This window comes from Pristiophorus japonicus, chromosome 27, assembly GCF_044704955.1.
Source record: "Pristiophorus japonicus isolate sPriJap1 chromosome 27, sPriJap1.hap1, whole genome shotgun sequence".
In the NCBI taxonomy this organism is placed as follows: Eukaryota; Metazoa; Chordata; class Chondrichthyes; family Pristiophoridae; genus Pristiophorus; species Pristiophorus japonicus.
The window spans coordinates 7,621,385-7,639,441 of NC_092003.1; the positions used below are offsets into that span (position 1 = coordinate 7,621,385).

At 51.2% G+C, this 18,057-nt stretch overlaps 1 protein-coding gene across 2 annotated transcripts in view; it reads right to left on the reverse strand.

Moving 5' to 3' along the window:
• dnajc4 (DnaJ (Hsp40) homolog, subfamily C, member 4) overlaps window positions 1-18,057 on the reverse strand; it is a 175,856-nt gene that overhangs the window by 102,293 nt on the left and 55,506 nt on the right. For both annotated transcript variants that reach the window (XM_070868212.1, XM_070868213.1), the window contains exon 5: window positions 3,128-3,345. In XM_070868212.1, the coding sequence (XP_070724313.1) occupies window positions 3,128-3,345 (218 nt within the window). The remainder of the gene's footprint in view (window positions 1-3,127; window positions 3,346-18,057) is intronic.

Here is an 18,057-nt window from a genome sequence, read left to right on the forward strand (position 1 = left end):
TGTTTCAATGAAGGACCGAATATTCCAGGTCCTGAACGACATCCTGAAGGGTGGAAGATGCCTGTGCGTGGAATTTGTTTTTTTAAACGCGAGGTGGCCATTGCACACAGCTGCCTCCCACTATGCCTGCTGCTGCCTCCTTGGGTCATATAGTTGTCACCTCGGCACCCCCGGGTGCATTAGCCCGCGGAGGAACACGCTTTACGAGTTAGCAGCAGGCTGCAAAGAGGATCGCACGGAGGCTCGAAATTCCGTGCATGCCGCTCTCCCTGCTGCCTGCAGCACAGCCGTGCCTGCTGCTGCTGGAGTTGGGGCCCTGTGTGGCAGGTAAACGAACTGGAGTTTACGGCCTCTCGTAAACGCCTCGGCGGCCTTGGAAAGGAGAAAGGAGACTCGGCTGTGTGCATTTCCCTCCCGCCCCCCCCCGCCCGCCCCCAAAAGGGTTTTTTTTTTTTTTACAGCCTGCACATTCCGCACCTGGGCTACCGCCGAGTGCATTCACCCCGGGAAATAACTCCCGACCTTTGTGCGTGGAGACAGCAAACAACACAAACACGCGGCGATGAGGGACTGCGGACGGTGTAAAAGACATCGATAACCCTCCCCTGCTCCGGCTGTTGAGCCCGACAGGGGAAAAATGTCTCGCGCAGCGCTGAGTCAGATGTGTGCGGGGCTGTGTCAGCAGCGCTGTCGGCTATCACCACCTCCACATCTATCTCCCCTTTCTCTTCGGAGATAAATTTCAGCTGGGCTTCCCGCTTCCCAACAGTTATCCAGAACGTCAGTGTGGACAGAACTGGGAATAAATACTGCCGACTGGATTTTCCGACGGAAGATTTTTCGGGAGGGAATGGCGGCGGACGGTAAAGCTTGCGTCCTCAGCCACAGAATTTATCAGCTGGGCCCTGAGTACAGTATTAGGCGGTCCCGTGTATCAAGGATGACCCGCTTTTACACAACAAAAAGGGATAAGTTCCCAGGTGTTTCAATGAAGGACCTAATATTCCGGATCCCGAACTACATCCTGAAGGGTGGAAGATGCCTGTGGGTGGATTGTTTTAACGTGGGGTGACCGTTGTACACCAGCCACCACACGGGGCTTGACAGAGCGAGGTCTTGGTCCAGGGGCAAGGGTTAACCAGGACAACTGGAGACCAGCTCTGCTGCACGGGCCCAGTGCGCACACATGCTCCTACTGTCCACATAAGAACATAAGAAATAGGAGCAGGAGTCGGCCATTCGGCCCCTCGAGCCTGCTCTGCGATTCAATACGATCATGGCTGATCCGATCATGGACTCAGCTCCACTTCCCCGCCCGCTCCCCATAACCCCTTATCCCCTTATCAGTTAAGAAACTATCTATCTCTATCTTAAATTTATTCAATGTCCCAGCTTCCACAGCTCTCCGAGGCAGCGAATTCCACAGATTTACAACCCTCTGAGAGAAGAAATTTCTCCTCATCTCAGTTTTAAATGGGCGGCCCCTTATTCTAAGATCATGCCCCCTAGTTCTAGTCTCCCCCATCAGTGGAAACATCCTCTCTGCATCCACCTGGTCAAGCCCCCTCATTATCTTATACGTTTCGATAAGATCACCTCTCATTCTTCTGAACTCCAATGAGTTGAGGCCCAACCTCCTCAACCTTTCCTCATAAGTCAACCCCCTCATCCCTGGAATCAACCGAGTGAACCTTCTCTGAACTGCCTCCAAAGCAAGTGTATCCTTTCGTAAATATGGAAACCAAAACTGCACGCAGTACTCCGGGTGCACACATATCGCAGTGTGAGCTGGCCCATGCTGCCCCTGGGCACTGTGTAATAACAAAGGCACAGTCTAGTGTAATGGGAATAGGGAATGGATCTTGTCAGCCTTGCTCACTGGTACAACTCTCGCCCCTGAGTCATGGGTTCAATTCCCACTCCAGAGATTCGAGCACATATTTTGGCCGAGACTCGCGGCGCCAGCATTGAGGAGCGCCGCACTGTCGGGAGTGCTGTCTTTCCAATGAGTCTTCCAATGCGCCTTTCAGGACGTAAAAAATCCCCCGACCTTGGGCCCTGAGTGTGGGGCGTAGCGCTAAGGGAGGCATTGCACACTTCTCTTGGGGCGCAAGACCGGCTGAGCATGGGAAAGTCCCGAGCTAAAGTGCCGGTGTGGGGCTGAGGAACTGTCGGAGGGGCAGTACTGAGGGAGCGCCGCACTGTCGGAGGGGCAGTACTGAGGGAGCGCCGCACTGTCGGAGGGGCAGTACTGAGGGAGCGCCGCACTGTCGGAGGGGCAGTACTGAGGGAGCGCCGCACTGTCGGAGGGGCAGTACTGAGGGAGAGCCGCACTGTCGGAGGGGCAGTACTGAGGGAGCGCCGCACTGTCGGAGGGGCAGTACTGAGGGAGCGCCGCACTGTCGGAGGGGCAGTACTGAGGGAGCGCCGCACTGTCGGAGAGACGGTACTGAGGGAGAGCCGCAATGTTGGAGGGGCAGTACTGAGGGAGCACCGCACTGTCGGAGGGGCAGTACTGAGTGAGCGCCGCCCTGTCGGAGGGGCAGTACTGAGGGAGCGCCATACTGTTGAGGAGCAGTACTGAGGGAGCGCCGCACTGTCGGAGGGGCAGTACTGAGGGAGTGGCGCACTGTCGGAGGGGCAGTACTGAGGGAGCGCCATACTGTTGAGGAGCAGTACTGAGGGAGCGCCGCACTATCGGAGGTGCCGTCTTTTGAGATGAGACGTTAAACCAAGGCCCTGTCTGCTCTCTCGGGTGGACGTAAAAGATCCCACGGCCACTATTGGAAGAAGAGCAGGGCAGTTCTCCCCGATGTCCTGGGGCCAATATTTATCCCTCAATCAACGTCACTAAAACAGATGATCTGGGCCATTATCACATTGCTTTTTGTGGGAGCTTGCTGTGTGCAAAATGGCTGCCGCGTTTCCTACATTACAATCGTGACCACAGTTCAAAAGTACTTCATTGGCTGTAAAGTACGTCTGGTGGTCGTGAAAGGCTCTATATCAATGCAAGTCTTTCTTTCTTTCCATCGGGCACATTTTCCATCTACCCCCCCCACCCCGATCTATAACGAGGTTCCCTTCCTTCCGAAGAATGCTGAACCGAGCACATTATGCATCTTACCCGTAGCCTGGCGTTGAGTCGACGTGCGAGTAGAAGAACGGGTCGTCCTGGGGGCTGCCGCCTGGCTGGGGCTGGAACGGCGGGGCACGGCGCTGCAGTCTCAGCTTCTCGTCGTACTGCGCCCGACTGCCAGGCCTGCTGAGCACGCTGTAGGCCTCGTTCAGTCGGACAAATTGGGCGTGGAGGTCGGGGTTGGACAGGTCGATGTCCGGGTGGAGCTGCGGAGTCAAGAGGTTTGGGCACGATGAACCGCAATGGGCAAACGTCGCGCGCAAAAGGCGGCAGGTTGGCGGGCAAGCGAGCGGCAGGGTGCCGCTTTGATCCGCAGCTTCACCGCGCTTGGCGATGCGCCCCGCCACAGTACCGAAACGAATAGGACAGAGAAAAGACAATCAGGCTCCATCTCTTCCCTGTCAAAGCCTGCCTGATAAAGTGCAACATTCCTGCTGACACCTGGGAGTCCCTGGCCAAAGACCAGTCCGCCCTAAGTAGAGGAAGAGGATCCGGGAAGCCGCTGAGCACCTCGAGTCTCGTCGCCGAGAGCGTGCAGAGACCAAGCGCAGGCAGCGGAAGGAGCGTGCGGCAAACCATTGAATGTATTCAAGTCACAGATAGTTAGATTTTTAACCAATAAGGGAATAAAGGGTTATGGGGAGCGGGCGGGTAAGTGGAGCTGAGTCCACGGCCAGGTCAGCCATGATCTTGTTGAATGGCGAAGCAGGCTCGAGGGGCTAGATGGCCTACTCCTGTTCCTAATTCTTATGTTCTAATGTTCAGTCTCACCCACCCTTTCCTCAACCACTATCTGTTCCACCTGTGACAGGGACTGTGGCTCTCGTATTGGACTGTACAGCCACCTAAGGACTCATTTTAAGAGTGGAAGCAAGTCTTCCTCGATTCTGAGGGACTGCCTGTGATGATCTGAGGGACTGCCTATGTTGATCTTGGGACAACTTGAGGTGCCGCCTGTCCCAACCACTGGAAGTCATAGAAATTCACAGCACGGAAGGAGGCCATTTCGGCCCATCGTGTCCGCGCCGGCCGACCAAGAGCTAGCCGGCCTAATCCCACTTTCCCGCTCTCGGTCCGTAGCCCTGTAGGTTACAAGTGCACATCTAAGTACTGTTTAAATGTGGTGAGGGTTTCTGCCTCTACCACCCTTTCAGGCAGTGAGTTCCGCCCCAGACCCCCACCACCCTCTGGGTGAAGACATTTCCCCTCAAATCCCCTCTAAACCTCCCCCCCCAATTACTTTAAATGACTGACTGTTCTGTTGTGGCTATATAACATGTTTGTGTGTGTGTGTGTGTGTGTGTATGATTGTCTATAGGGAGGTCTGCATTTCAAAATTTCACTCCTACCCCTTCTCTATTTCACAGATGTTCACGTTCTTTATAGAAGAGGCGATTGTAACCTTGCGAATGTTTGGAGAGGCAAGCAAATTTTCGCTGGTTTTAGGCAATACTCTGGGAAATTCTCTCCCTGCCCCCGTAATCACTAAATAAGAACATAAGAAATAGGAGCAGGAATAGGCCATTCGGCCCCTCAAGCCTGCTCCGCCATTTAATACAATCATGGCTGATCCGATCATGGACTCAGCTCCCCTTCCCCGCCCGCTCCCCATAACCTCTTACCCCCTTATCGGTTAAGAAACTGTCTCTCTCTGTCTTAAATTTATTCAATGTCCCAGCTTCCACAGCTCTCTGAGGCAGCAAATTCCACAGATCCACAACCCTCTGAGAGAAGAAATTTCTCCTCATCTCAGTTTTAAATGGGCGGCCCCTTATTCTAAGCTTATGCCCCCTAGTTCCAGTCTCCCCCATCAGTGGAGATACACTAGACATACTGAGGCCTGGATTTTCGGCTTTGCTGATTTCGGGGCAGTAAAGTTTGTGCCCGGGAACAGTTTGCGCCTCAGTATGCAAAATTGGGCAGATGGGCCCCGTGTGTGGGGCGGAGCGCTAAGGGAGGCATTGCACACCTCTCTCAGGGCGCTAGGCCGGCTGAACATGGGAAAGCCCCAAGCTAAAGTGCCGAACACAGAGCGCTGAGAGAGAGGCCTGGGGAGAAAAGAAACCTGAAAAAGCATTCCCATTGCACAGCCCACGCCACCACAACATAAATCGCAAAAAAAAAAGACAAGCAAAAAGCAATCAGACTTACCTCACTGCGGCCGCTATAGGTCGGACCGCCCCCGCTTTCACAGGCGGTCCCAGCAGGGGGCGCTGCGGAGCGGATGGGTCTGGGCGGGAGTCAGAAAGCCAGCCGGGCCGCCAACAGAGGCGGGCTTCACCGGTAAATCCAGCCGTTAAACTCCACAAGCCCACCCCATCTGTCCCACCGAACACTGGCCTATCGGGACCCAGACTGACCGTCTCCCGCCGCTGGGCTGGTTCAAAAGATTTCTGACCACGGAACCAGTCCCTCACATAGATGCCCATTCTTTACGCGTTTTAAAAAATTTGTTCACGGGATGTGGGCGTCGCTGGCAAGGCCGGCATTTATTGCCCATCCCTAATCGCCCTTGACAAGGTGGTGGTGAGCCACCTTATATAACTGAGGATCTCATGGGCCATTTCAGAGGGCAGTTCAGAGTCAACCACATTGCTGTGGGTCTGGAGTCACATACATAGAAACATAGAAAGTAGGTGCAGGCGTAGGCCATTGGGCCCTTCGAGCCTGCACCGCCATTCAATATGATCTTGGCTGATCATGCAACTTCAGTACCCCATTCCTGCTTTCTCTCCATACCCCTTGAATCCTTTAGCCGTAAGGTCTATATCTAACTCCCTTTTGAATATATCTAACGAACTGGCCTCAACAACTTTCTATGGTAGAGAATTCCACAAGTTCACAACTCTCTGAGTGAAGAAGTTTCTCCTCATCTCGGTCCTAAATGGCTTACCCCTTATCCTTAGACTGTGACCCCTGGTTCTGGACTTCCCCAACATCGGGAACATTCTTCCTGCATCTAACCTGTCCAATCCCGTCAAAATTTTATATGTTTCTATGAGATCCCCTCTCATTCTTCTAAATTCCAGTGAATATAAGCCTAGTCGATCCAGTCTTTTTTCATATGTCAGTCATGCCATCCCGGGAATCAGTCTGGTGAACCTTCGCTGCACTCCCTCAATAGCAAGAATGTCCTTCCTCCAGATTAGGAGACAAAAACTGAACACAATATTTCAGGTGAGGCCTCATCAAGGCCCTGTACAACTGCAGTAAGACCTCCCTGCTCCTATACTCAATTCCTCTCGCTATGAAGGCCAACATGCCATTTGCCTTCTTCACCGCCTGCTGTACCTGCATGTCAACTTTCAATGACTGATGAACCATGGCACTCAGGTCTCATTGCACCTCCCCAGACCAGGTAAGGGCGGCAGATTTCCTTCCCTAAAGGACATTAGTGAACCAGATGGGTTTTTATGACAATCCTACAGTTCCACGCTCACCATTACTGACACTAACTTTTTATTCCAGGTTAATTTAATGAACTGAATTTAAATTCCCCAGCTGCCGTGGTGGGATTTGAACTGATGTCTCCGGATCATCAGTCCAGGCCTCGGGATTACTGGTCCAGTAATCACTGGTAGCACTGTGCTGAGTCTGCTCTTGTCCTCACCAGAGATCCACACAACAGGGAACTCTGAGGGTAAACATAGCCCCCTCCCCACCATCACCTCCACTGAGAATCTTGTCCGCATGCCCGACATGAGACTTCCAAAGCAAGCGCTCTACTCAGAACTCCTTCGCGGCAAGCGAGCCAAAGGTGGGCAGAGAAAACGTTACAGGGACACCCTCAAAGCCTCCCTGATAGAATGCAACATCCCCACCGACACCTGGGAGTCCCTGGCCAAAGACCAGTCCGCCCTAAGTGGAGGAAGTGCATCTGGGAGGGCGCTGAGCACCTCGAGTCTCGTCGCCGAGAGCATGCAGAAAAACCAAGCGCAGGCAGCGGAAGGAGCGTGCGGCAAACCAGTCCCACCCTCCCCTTCCCTCAATCACTGTCTGTCCCACCTGTGACAGAGACTGTAATTCCCGCATTGGACTGATCAGTCACCTAAGGACTCATTTTTAGAGTGGAAGCAAGTCTTCCGAGGGCCTGCCTATGATGATGATGAGAATTGTGCTTAACTTTTTAAAATATAAATGTCTGACATGAGTGACTGAGCTGATTGAAAGGGAAGGCCCTGAGACAAATTTTGACACCCACCCACATAAGGAGATAGCGGGGCAGGTGACCAAAAGCTTGGTGAAAGAGGTCGGTTTTAAGGAACGACTTGAAGGAGGAGAGGGAGGCGGAGAGGTTTAGGGTGGGAGTTCCAGAGCTTGGGGCCCAGACAGCTGAATGCACGGCCACCAATGGTGGAGCGGTAATTGGGAATAAGGGGTTATGGGGAGCGGGCGGGGAAGTGGAGCTGTGTCCATGATCGGATCGGTCATGATCGTATTAAATGGTGGAGCAGGCTCGAGGGGCCGAATGGCCCACTCCTGCTCCTATTTCTTATGTTCTTGTGGGTTGTAAGGCTGGAGGAGGTTGCAGAGATAGGGAGGGGGCACGAGGCCACGGAGGGATTTGAACACGAGAATGACAATTGCAAATTCGCAGAGTTTAACATCAAAAAACATAGCACGAGCTGGCACAAAACTGCAGATAGCTACCCTTCCGCAAATTAAAATTCCCTTGGCTATGCAATTGGAGCCCTCACACAATGACTGACATAAAATTAGATGGAAATTATCTACCAGTCACTTCAGCACAGTGTATAAACATTATGCTCTGCACTTAACATGTCAAAACAATGGGAGCATTTCTTTCCCATTTGAACACACCAGCTGTCAAAATGTCCTACAATGCAAGTGTCGATTAGCTCGCAGGCTCTCAGAGAAGCCCCTCGGGAAGGCGAGTAAACTACATAGGGAGCCAACTCATTCTATTATAACTTGACTGAATGTTCGATCACAGTACACACTGCAATGCGGGGGTCAATGCTGTTCCTGCAAATCCCTAACGTTAGCGTCCTCGACCAGGCCAACATCCCCAGCATCGAAGCACTGACCACACTCGACCAGCTCCGCTGGGCATGCCCCAGACACGAGACTCCCAAAGCAAGCGCTCTACTCGGAACTCCTTCACGCCAAGCGAGCCAAAGGTGGGCAGAGGAAACATTACAAGGGACACCCTCAAAGCCTCCCTGATAAAGTGCAACATCCCCCACCGACACCTGGGAGTCCCTGGCCAAAGACCAGTCCGCCCTAAGTGGAGGAAGTGCATCCGGGAGGGCACTGAGCACCTCGAGTCTCGTCGCCGAGAACGTGCAGGAACCAAGCGCAGGCAGCAGAAGGAGCGTGCGGCAAACCAGTCCCACCCTCCCCTTCCCTCAACCACTATCTGTCCCACCTGTGACAGGGACTGCGGTTCTCGTATTGGACTGTTCAGCCACCTAAGAACTTATTTTTAGAGCGGAAGCAAGTCTTCCTCGATTTTGAGGGACTGCCCATGATGATGATGATGTTCCGACCAAAGATGGCTGAGACGACTCGGTCTGGTTTCTGAGAATCCAACGTTGGGTTTGGGTTGTGAAAATGTTAAATCAGTTCGGGCACTTGTGACAATCTACTTACCCCTCCCCTCGCTCGCTCGCTCCCCACCCCCCCCGCCCCGCCCTCCCCCGGCAAAAGAACGGTTAGCGTCCTCCTTGTGTCAATAACATCCGCCAGCAAATTACTGAGAAGATGTTTCCAGTTATGGGAGAGTCCAGAACTAGGGGCATTCAATATAAGATTTATGAATAAGGGGTTGACGATTTAAGACGAAGATGAGGAGGAATTTCTTCTCTCAGAGGGTCGTGAATCTTTGGAATTCTCTGCCCCAGGGAGCTGTGGCAGCTGGATCATTGAATAAATTTAAGGTGGAGATAGACACTGTCGGAGGTGCCGTCTTTCGGATGAGATGTTAAACCGAGGCCCCATCTGCTCTCTCAGGTGCATGCAAAAGATCCCATGGGCAATTTTGAAGGAGAGCAGGGGAGTTCTCCCCGGTGTCCTGGGGCCAATATTTATCCCTCAACCAATGTAACGAAAACTGATCGGGTCATTATCACATTGCTGTTTGTGGGAGCTTGCTGTGCGCAAGTTGGCGGCCGCGTTTCCCACATTGTAATAGGGACTCCACTCCAAAAGTACTTCATTGGCTGCAAAGCGCTTTGAGACGTCCGGAGGCGCTATATAAGTGCACGTCTTTCTTTTTTTTTAGTCTAATCGATGGATGCAGATGATACAATTAGTCGTGTGAGCAAAGAATGGGCAAGCTCCTAACCTCCCTCTGAACCCGCAAATGAAACGGCTGCCTGGCAATCAGTCTAGGATATCTTTACATTTTTCAAGGCACTCATGCATACACAGGCCATTGAGCAAGTGGTTGTTCTTCAGCATCTGCCATAGGGGCTTAATTTATTCAGGTGCAGGAGCTGGGACCCATTTCCCCCAGCCTCGAACTATGGCCCACTTAATGATCCAATCAAGTGTATTTAACAATGTGCCTAGGTATTAATCTAAGCTCACATCTCAGTGACATAATCAAAGACGCAATCAACTTTCGCAGATTGCAGCTTGGGCGGAGCCAAAGAGTGCTGATCAAATTTATATTTTGAACTACTCGTTCGAAAGTCAGCGGCGGCCAATAAAAGGCAGAAAGGACTTGGATTTCTGCAGCATCTTTCACAACCTCAGAACGACCCAAAGCGCTTTACTTCTTGAGGTGTGGTCGCTGTTGTAACAGCCTAACGTCTGTGATTGGGAAAGTGTTGGAGTCCATTATTAAAGAAGCAGTAACATTTGGAAAAGCATAATTCGGTCAGGCATCGATTTATGACGGGGGAGTCATGTTTGATAAATTTGCTGGAGTTCTTTGAGGATGTAACGAACAGGGTGGATAAAGGTGAACCAGTGGATGTGGTGTTTTTGGACTTCCAGAAGGCATTTGACAAGGTGCCACTTACTGCATAAGATAAAAGTTCACGGGGTTGGGGGTAATATATTAGCATGGATGGAGGATTGGCTAACTAACAGAAAACAGAGAGTCGGGATAAATGATGAAAAGAAACTTCTTCACTCAGAATTGCGAATCTGTGGAATTCTCTACCACAGAAAGTTGTTGAGGCCAGTTCGTTAGATATATTCAAAAGGGAGTTAGATGTGGCCCTTACAGCTGAAGGGATCAATGGGTACGGAGAGAAAGCAGGAATGGGGTACTGAAGTTGCATGATCAGCCATGATCATATTGAATGGTGGTGCAGGCTCGAAGGGCCAAATGGCCTACTCCTGCACCTATTTTCTATGTTTCTATGTTTTTCATTCTCTGGTTGGCAACCAGTAACTAGTGGGGTGCTGCAGGGATCAGTGCTGGGATCCCAACTATTTACAATCAATATCTTGAAAGAAGGGACTGAGTGTAACGTAGCCAAGTTTGCTGACGATACAAAGATGGGAGGAACAGTAATGTGTGAGGAGGACACAAAAATCTGCAAAAGGACATAGACAGGCTAAATGAGTGGGCAAACATTTGTCAGATGAAGTATAATGTTGGAAAGTGTGAGGTCATGCACTTTGGCAGAAAAAAAATCAAAGAGCAAGTTATTATTTAAATGGAGAAAGGTTGCAAAGTGCCACAGTACAGCGGGACCTGGGGGTACTTGTGCATGAAACACAAAAGGATAGTATGCAGGTACAGCAAGTGATCAGGAAGGCCAATGGAATCTTGGCCTTTATTGCAAAGGGGATGGAGTATAAAAGCAGGGAAGTCTTGCTACAGTTATACAGGGTATTGGTGAGGCCACACCTGGAGTACTGCGTGCAGTTTTGGTTTCAATATTTGCGAAAGGATATACTTGCTTTGGAGGCAGTTCAGGGAAGGTTCACTGGGTTGATTCCAGGGAAGAGGGGGTTGACTTATGAGGAAAGTTTGAGTAGGTTGGGCCTCTACTCATTGGAATTCAGAAGAATGAGAGGTGATCTTATCGAAACGTATAAGATTATGAGGGGGCTTGACAAGGTGGATGCAGAGAGGATGTTTCCACTGATGGGGGAGACTAGAACTAGAGGGCACAATCTTAGAATAAGGGGCCGCCCATTTAAAACAGAGATGAGGAGAAATTTCTTCTCTCTGAGGGTTGTAAATCTGTGGAATTCACTGCCTCAGAGAGCTGTGGAAGCTGGGACATTGAATAAATTTAAGACAGAAATAAGTTTCTTAAACAATAGGGGATAAAGAGTTATGGGGAACGGGCAGGGAAGTGGAGCTGAACCTGAGATCAGATCAGCCATGATCTTATTGAATGGTGGAGCAGGTTCGAGGGCAGTATGGCCTACTCCTGCTCCTATTTCTTATGTTCTTATGTAATGCAGGAATCGCAGGAGCCAACAGGCGCACAGCAAGCTCCCACAAACTGCAACATGATAATGGTCGGATCATCTGTTTTAGTTATGTTGATTGAGGGATAAATATCGTCCCACACCGGGGAGAACTCCTTTGCTCTTCTTCGAAATGGGATCTTTTACGTCCACCTAAGAGGGCAGACAGGCCTCGGTTTAACGTCTCATCCGAAAGACGGCACCTCCGACAGTGCGGCACTCCCTCAGTACGCCCCTCCGACAGTGCAGCACTCCCTCAGTACCGTCCCTCCGACAGTGCGGCGCTCCCTCAGTACCGCCCCTCCGACAATGCAGTGCTCCCTCAGTACCGCCCCTCCGACAGTGCAGCACTCCCTCAGTACCGTCCCTCCGACAGTGCAGCACTCCCTCAGTACCGCCCCTCCAACAGTGCGGCACTCCCTGAGTACCGCCCCTCCGACAGTGCAGCGCTCCCTCAGTACTGCACTGGGGTGTCAGCCTAGAGTTTTGTGCTCGAGTCTCTGGAGTGGAACGCGAACCCACAACCATCTGACTCAGACGGGAGCCACAGCTGACACTCCAGTGAGAGAGAGTGAGAGTGCCAACAATATTCAACAGCAGGTCTTCCACCCCCTCAATTGGAGTTCAAAACTGAAATATCGGGCCCTTCTTCAAAACATCTGTGAACACGTGTGGAAGCAAGTCATCCTCGTTCAAGGGACCGCCTATGATGATGATGATGACTTATTACCAGTTCACTGTAACGCAGGTCAGAAGCTTAATATAAATAACCGTTACAGCCCAGGTAAAGAGAGTCTCAGGGAGCGAAGGTTCACCAAAGACAAGGCTTGCTCAGTTTAGAACACAAGAAATAGGAGCAGGAGTTGGCCATTCGGCCCCTCGAGCCTGCTCCGCCATTCAATAGGATCATGGCTGATCTGATCCTGATCTCGGCACCACTTCCCCACCCGCTCCCCATAACCCTTGATAGCCTTAGCGCTCAAAATCTGTCCATCTCCGTCTTAAATATATTCAATGACCCAGTCTCCACAGCTCTCTGGGGCAGAGAATTCCACAGATTCACGAGAAGAAATTCCTCCTCATATCCGTTTTAAATGGGGGACCCCTTATTCTGAAACTATGCCCCCGAGCAGGGGAGTGGACCCGTGTCCATGATCGGATCAGCCACAATCGTATTAAATGGCGGAGCAGGCTCGAGGGGCCATATGGCCTACTCCTGCTCCTATTTCTTATGTTCTAGATTCCCCGACGAGGGGAAACATCCTCTCTGCGTCTACCTTGTTGAGCCCCCTCAGAATCTTATACGTTGCAATAAGATCGCCACTCATTCTGCTAAACTCCAATGTGTACAGGCCCAACCTTTCATCATAAGACAACCCCTTCGCCTCTGGCCTCTGCTGTTTCTCAGGCCTCTAGGCTCTTAACCCACTGCACAGTTCAGTTGGGTCCGACGGCTGAGAATGAGTCGCTGAAAGGACTTGGCACCGGAGACCTGGCCCAGCGCGTGTAATTATAGGACCACATGAGGAAGAACACTGCCTGATACACAATACACCTGTACCATTGTTCAAACTTCAGCAGTCCCAGTCCAGTAATATATCCCAATTCATTATCATTTCAAAATTCCTCCTTCCAAAGGACTTGCAACTCCGCCTCCTCTCCCGAGAGCATATGTGAAAAATGTTTTCTGGTATTAACATAGAAACATAGAAAATAGGTGCAGGAGTAGGCCATTTGGCCCTTCGAGCCTGCACCGCCATTCAATATGATCATGGCTGATCATGCAACCTCAGTACCCCACTCCTGCTTTCTCTCCATACCTCGTGATCCTTTTAGCCATTAGGGCCACATCTAACTCCCTTTTGAATATGAACTGGCCTCAACAACTTTCTGTGGCAGAGAATTCCACAGGTTCACAATTCTCTGAATGAAGAAGTTCCTCCTCATCTCGGTCCGAAATGGCTTGCCCCTTATCCTTAGACTGTGTCCCCTGGTTCTGGACTTCCCCAACATCGGGAACATTCTTCCTGCACCTAACCTGTCCAATCCCATCAGAATTTTATATGTTTCTATGAGATCCCCTCTCATTCTTCTAAATTCCAGTGAATATAAGCCTAGTTGATCCAGTCTTTCTTCATATGTCAGTCCCGCCATCCCGGGAATCAGTCTGGTGAAACTTCACTGCACTCGCTCAGTAGCAAGAATGTCCTTCCTCAGATTAGGAGACTAAAACTGTACACAATATTCCAGGTGTGGCCTCACCAAGGGCCAGTAAGACCTCCCTGCTCTTATCCTCTTGCTATAAAGGCCAACATACCATTTGCCTTCTTCACCGCCTGCTGTACCTGCATGCCAACTTTCAATGACTGATGTACCATGACACCCAGGTCTTTCTATCGTTGCACATCTCAACACATTTTTACCTCTGGGTTCCTCAACATGAATTGAATTCTGGGCAAAGGAACGCCTATTAGTCCAGCCACTCAGTTAGATACAGAGTAAAGCTCCTTCTACACTGTCCCATCAAACACTCCCAGGGCAGGTACAGCACGGGGTTAGATACAGAGTAAAGCTCCCTCTACACTGTCCCATCAAACACTCTCAGGGCAGGTACAGCACGGGGTTAGATACAGAGTAAAGCTCCCTCTACACTGTCCCATCAAACACTCCCAGGGCAGGTACAGCACGGGGTTAGATACAGAGCAAAGCTCCCCCAACCCTGGGGGTATTGGCCCTGAAATTCTGGCCTCCTGGGTCCATACGGAGTGTGTAGGGACCCGGGAAGGCATCGCAAAAGCTGGTTCTCAGTGCAGCATCCGCAGTATTTTATTTTGTGTGAAGACTGAGGGATGATCTGAATTTTAAGATTATGAAGGGGTTCGATAGGGTGGACGTAGAGATGTTGTTTCCACTTGTGGGGGAGACCAGAACTAGAGGCCATCAATATAAGACAGTCACTAATAAATCCAATGGGGAATTCAGGAGAAACTTCTTTACCCAGAGAGGGGCGAGAATGTGGAACTCGCTGCCACAGGGAGGGGTTGAGGCGAATAGTATCGATGTATTTAAGGGGAAGCTGGATAAACACATGAGGGAGAAAGGAATAGAAGGATATGGTGATGGGGTGAGATGGAGAAGGGTGGGAGGGGGCTGGTGTGGTGTATAAACACCGGCACGGTGTGGTTGGGATGAATGACCTCTTTCTGTGCTGTACAGGCTACGTAGTATCCCAGAGGGGTATCAACACGTCAAAGAAAGGCATGTAGCCCATCGCACAAAGACAAGTGGCTCACTTTAGGAAGCCTTTCTAACGAGTGGAAGCTGTTGAACATAAGGTACTTGTGCATGAAACACAAAAGGTTAGTATGCAGGTACAGCAAGTGATCAGGAAGGCCAATGGAATGTTGGCCTTTATTGCAAAGGGGATGGAGTATAAAAGCAGGGAAGTCTTGCTACAGTTATACAGGGTATTGGTGAGGCCACACCTGGAGTACTGCGTGCAGTTTTGGTTTCCATATTTACAAAAGGATATACTTGCTTTGGAGGCAGTTCAGAGAAGGTTCACTCGGTTGATTCCGGGGATGAGGGGGTTGACTTATGAGGAAAGGTTGAGTAGGATGGGCCTCTACTCATTAGAATTCAGAAGAATGAGAGGTGATCTTATCGAAACGTATAAGATTATGAGGGGGCTTGACAAGGTGGATGCAGAGAGGATGTTTCCACTGATGGGGGAGACTAGAACTAGGGGGCATAATCTTAGAATAAGGGGCCGCCCATTTAAAACTGAGATGAGGAGGAATTTCTTCTCTCTGAGGGTTGTAAATTTGTGGAATTCACTGTCTCAGAGAGCTGTGGAAGCTGGGACATTGAATAAATTTAAGACAGAAATAGACAGTTTCTTAAACGATAAGGGGATAAGGGGTTATGGGGAGCGGGCGGGGAAGTGGACCTGAGTCCATGATCGGATCAGCCATGATGGTATTAAATGGCGGAGCAGGCTCGAGTGGCTGTATGGCCTACTCCTGCTCCTATTTCTTATGTTCTTATGTTAACATGTCCCCGTTCTCAATCTGGCTTCCCATATTACATCAGTTTTTTAAATGAACAACAAAAAAAACCGCCAACAGGAGAGAAAAACCCGCTGTCGTCGACAGGCCCCGCAAATTCCCCCTTTCGGTTATGCAACCGACGCACAGCTGTGCTCGTGCTTTGAAACAACATTTGAAGAATGCAATTTTAAACTCGATCTGCGTAATGACTAAAATGCCAGAGGTAATTACAGCACAAACATGGCTCGACATCGCCCAGCCTGGGAACAACAACTACTTGCGTTTATCTAGCACCTTTAACATAGTGAAACGCTCCAACGACGCTTCACAGGAGTACTGTGAGATAAAAGATTTAACATCGAGCCGCATAAGTCGAAATTAGCGCAGGTGACTAAAAACTCGGTCAAAGAGGTCGGTTTTAATAAGCGTCTTGAAGGAGGAGAGAGAGGCGGAGAGTTTTAGGGAGGGAGTTCCAGAGCTTGGGGCCCAGGCAACAGAAGGCACGGCCACCGACGGTGGAGCGATTATAATCAGGGGTGTTCAGGAGGGCAGAATTTGAGGAGCGCAGACATCTTGGGGGGTTGTGGGGCTGGAGGGGTTTGAAAACAAGGATGAAAATTTTTAAACTGAGGCATTGCTAAACCGGGAGCCAATGCAGGTCAGCGAGCACAGGAGGTGATGGGTGAGCGGGACTCGGTGCGAGTTAGAACATGGGGCAGCGAGCACAGTGGGTGATGAGTGAGTGGGACTCGGTGTGAGTTAGGACACGGGTCAGTGAGCACAGGGGGTGATGGGTGAGTGGGACTTGGTGCGAGTTAGGACACGGGGGCAGCGAGCACAGGGGGTGATGGGTGAGTGGGACCCGGTGCGAGTTAGGACACGGGGGCAGCGAGCACAGGGGATGATGGGTGAGCAGGACTTGGTGTGAGTTAGGACATGGGGCAGCGAGCACACGGGGTGATGGGTGAGCGGGACTCGGTGCGAGTTAGGACACGGGGCAGGGAGTACAGGGGTGATGGGTGAGTGGGACTCGGTGCGAGTTAGGACACGGGGCAGTGAGCACAGGGGATGATGGGTGAGCGGGACTGGGTGCGAGTTAGGACACGGGGGCGGATGGGTTTTGGATCACCTCTAGTTTCGTCGGGTAAAATGTGGGAGGTCTACCAGGAGTGCGTTGGAATAGTCAAGTCTCGAGGTAACAAAGGCACGGATGGGTGTTTCAGCAGCGGATGAGCTGAGACGGGGCGGAGACGGGCGAGGTTACGGAGGTGGACATAGGCGGTTTTAGTTATACAGCGGATATGTGGCCGGAAGCTCATTTCAGGGTCAAATATGACACCGAGGTTGAGATACTTTCCGGGGGTCGCTGGATAGTGATCAGGAACAGGAATAAGCTTTGATTTTCTTCCTCCCCTCACCCAAAAGCCCAGGAGTGCAGAGGCCAAATTGGCAGCACAGACATGGGGCAAATCACAGAGTCACACAGCACAGAAAGAGACTATTTGAGACTTCCGACAGTGCGGCGCTCCCTCAGCACTGCCCCTCCGACAGTGCGGCGCTCCCTCAGCACTGCCCCTCCGACAGTGCGGCGCTCCCTCAGTACTGCGCTCCCTCAGCACTGCCCCTCCGACAGTGCGGCGCTCCTTCAGTACTGCCCCTCCGACAGTGCGGCGCTCCCTCAGCACTGCCCCACCGACAGTGCGGCGCTCCCTCAGCACTGCCCCTCCGACAGTGCGGCGATCCCTCAGTACTGCCCCTCCGACAGTGCGGCGCTCCCTCAGTACTGCCCCTCCGACAGTGCGGCGCTCCCTCAGCACTGCCCTGGGAGTGTCAACCTGGGTTTTTATGCTCATGTCTCTGGAATGGGACTTGAACCCACAACCTTCTGCCTCAGAGGTGAGAGTGCTACCCACTGAGCCGGGGCTGACATTGTGGTACAACTGCCATATTATAAAAAGGATATCGAGGCACTGGAGAGGGTACACAGAAGATTTACAAGGATGATACCAGAAATGCGAGTGTATACATATCAGGAAAGGATGAACAGGCTGGGTCTCTAATCTCTTGAAAAAATAAGGCTGAGGGGTGACCGAATAGAAGTCTTTAAAATGATGAAAGGTTTCGATCGAGTGGATACAGAGAGAATGTTTCCACTTGTGGGGAAGAGCATAACTAGAGACCATCAATATAAGATCGCCAACGAGAAATCCAGTAGGGGAATTCAGGAGAGACTTCTTTACCCAGAGAGGGGTGAGAATGTAGAGCTCGCTGCCACAGGGAGGGGTTGAGGTGAATAGTATCGATGCATTTAAGGGGAGGCTGGATAAACACATGAGGGAGAAAGGAATAGAGGGTTATGCTGATAGATTTAGATGAGGAAAGACGGGAGGAGGCTCGAGTGGAGCATAAACGCCGGCACGGACTGGTTGGGCCGAACGGCCTGTTTCTGTGCCGTATATGCGATGTAAC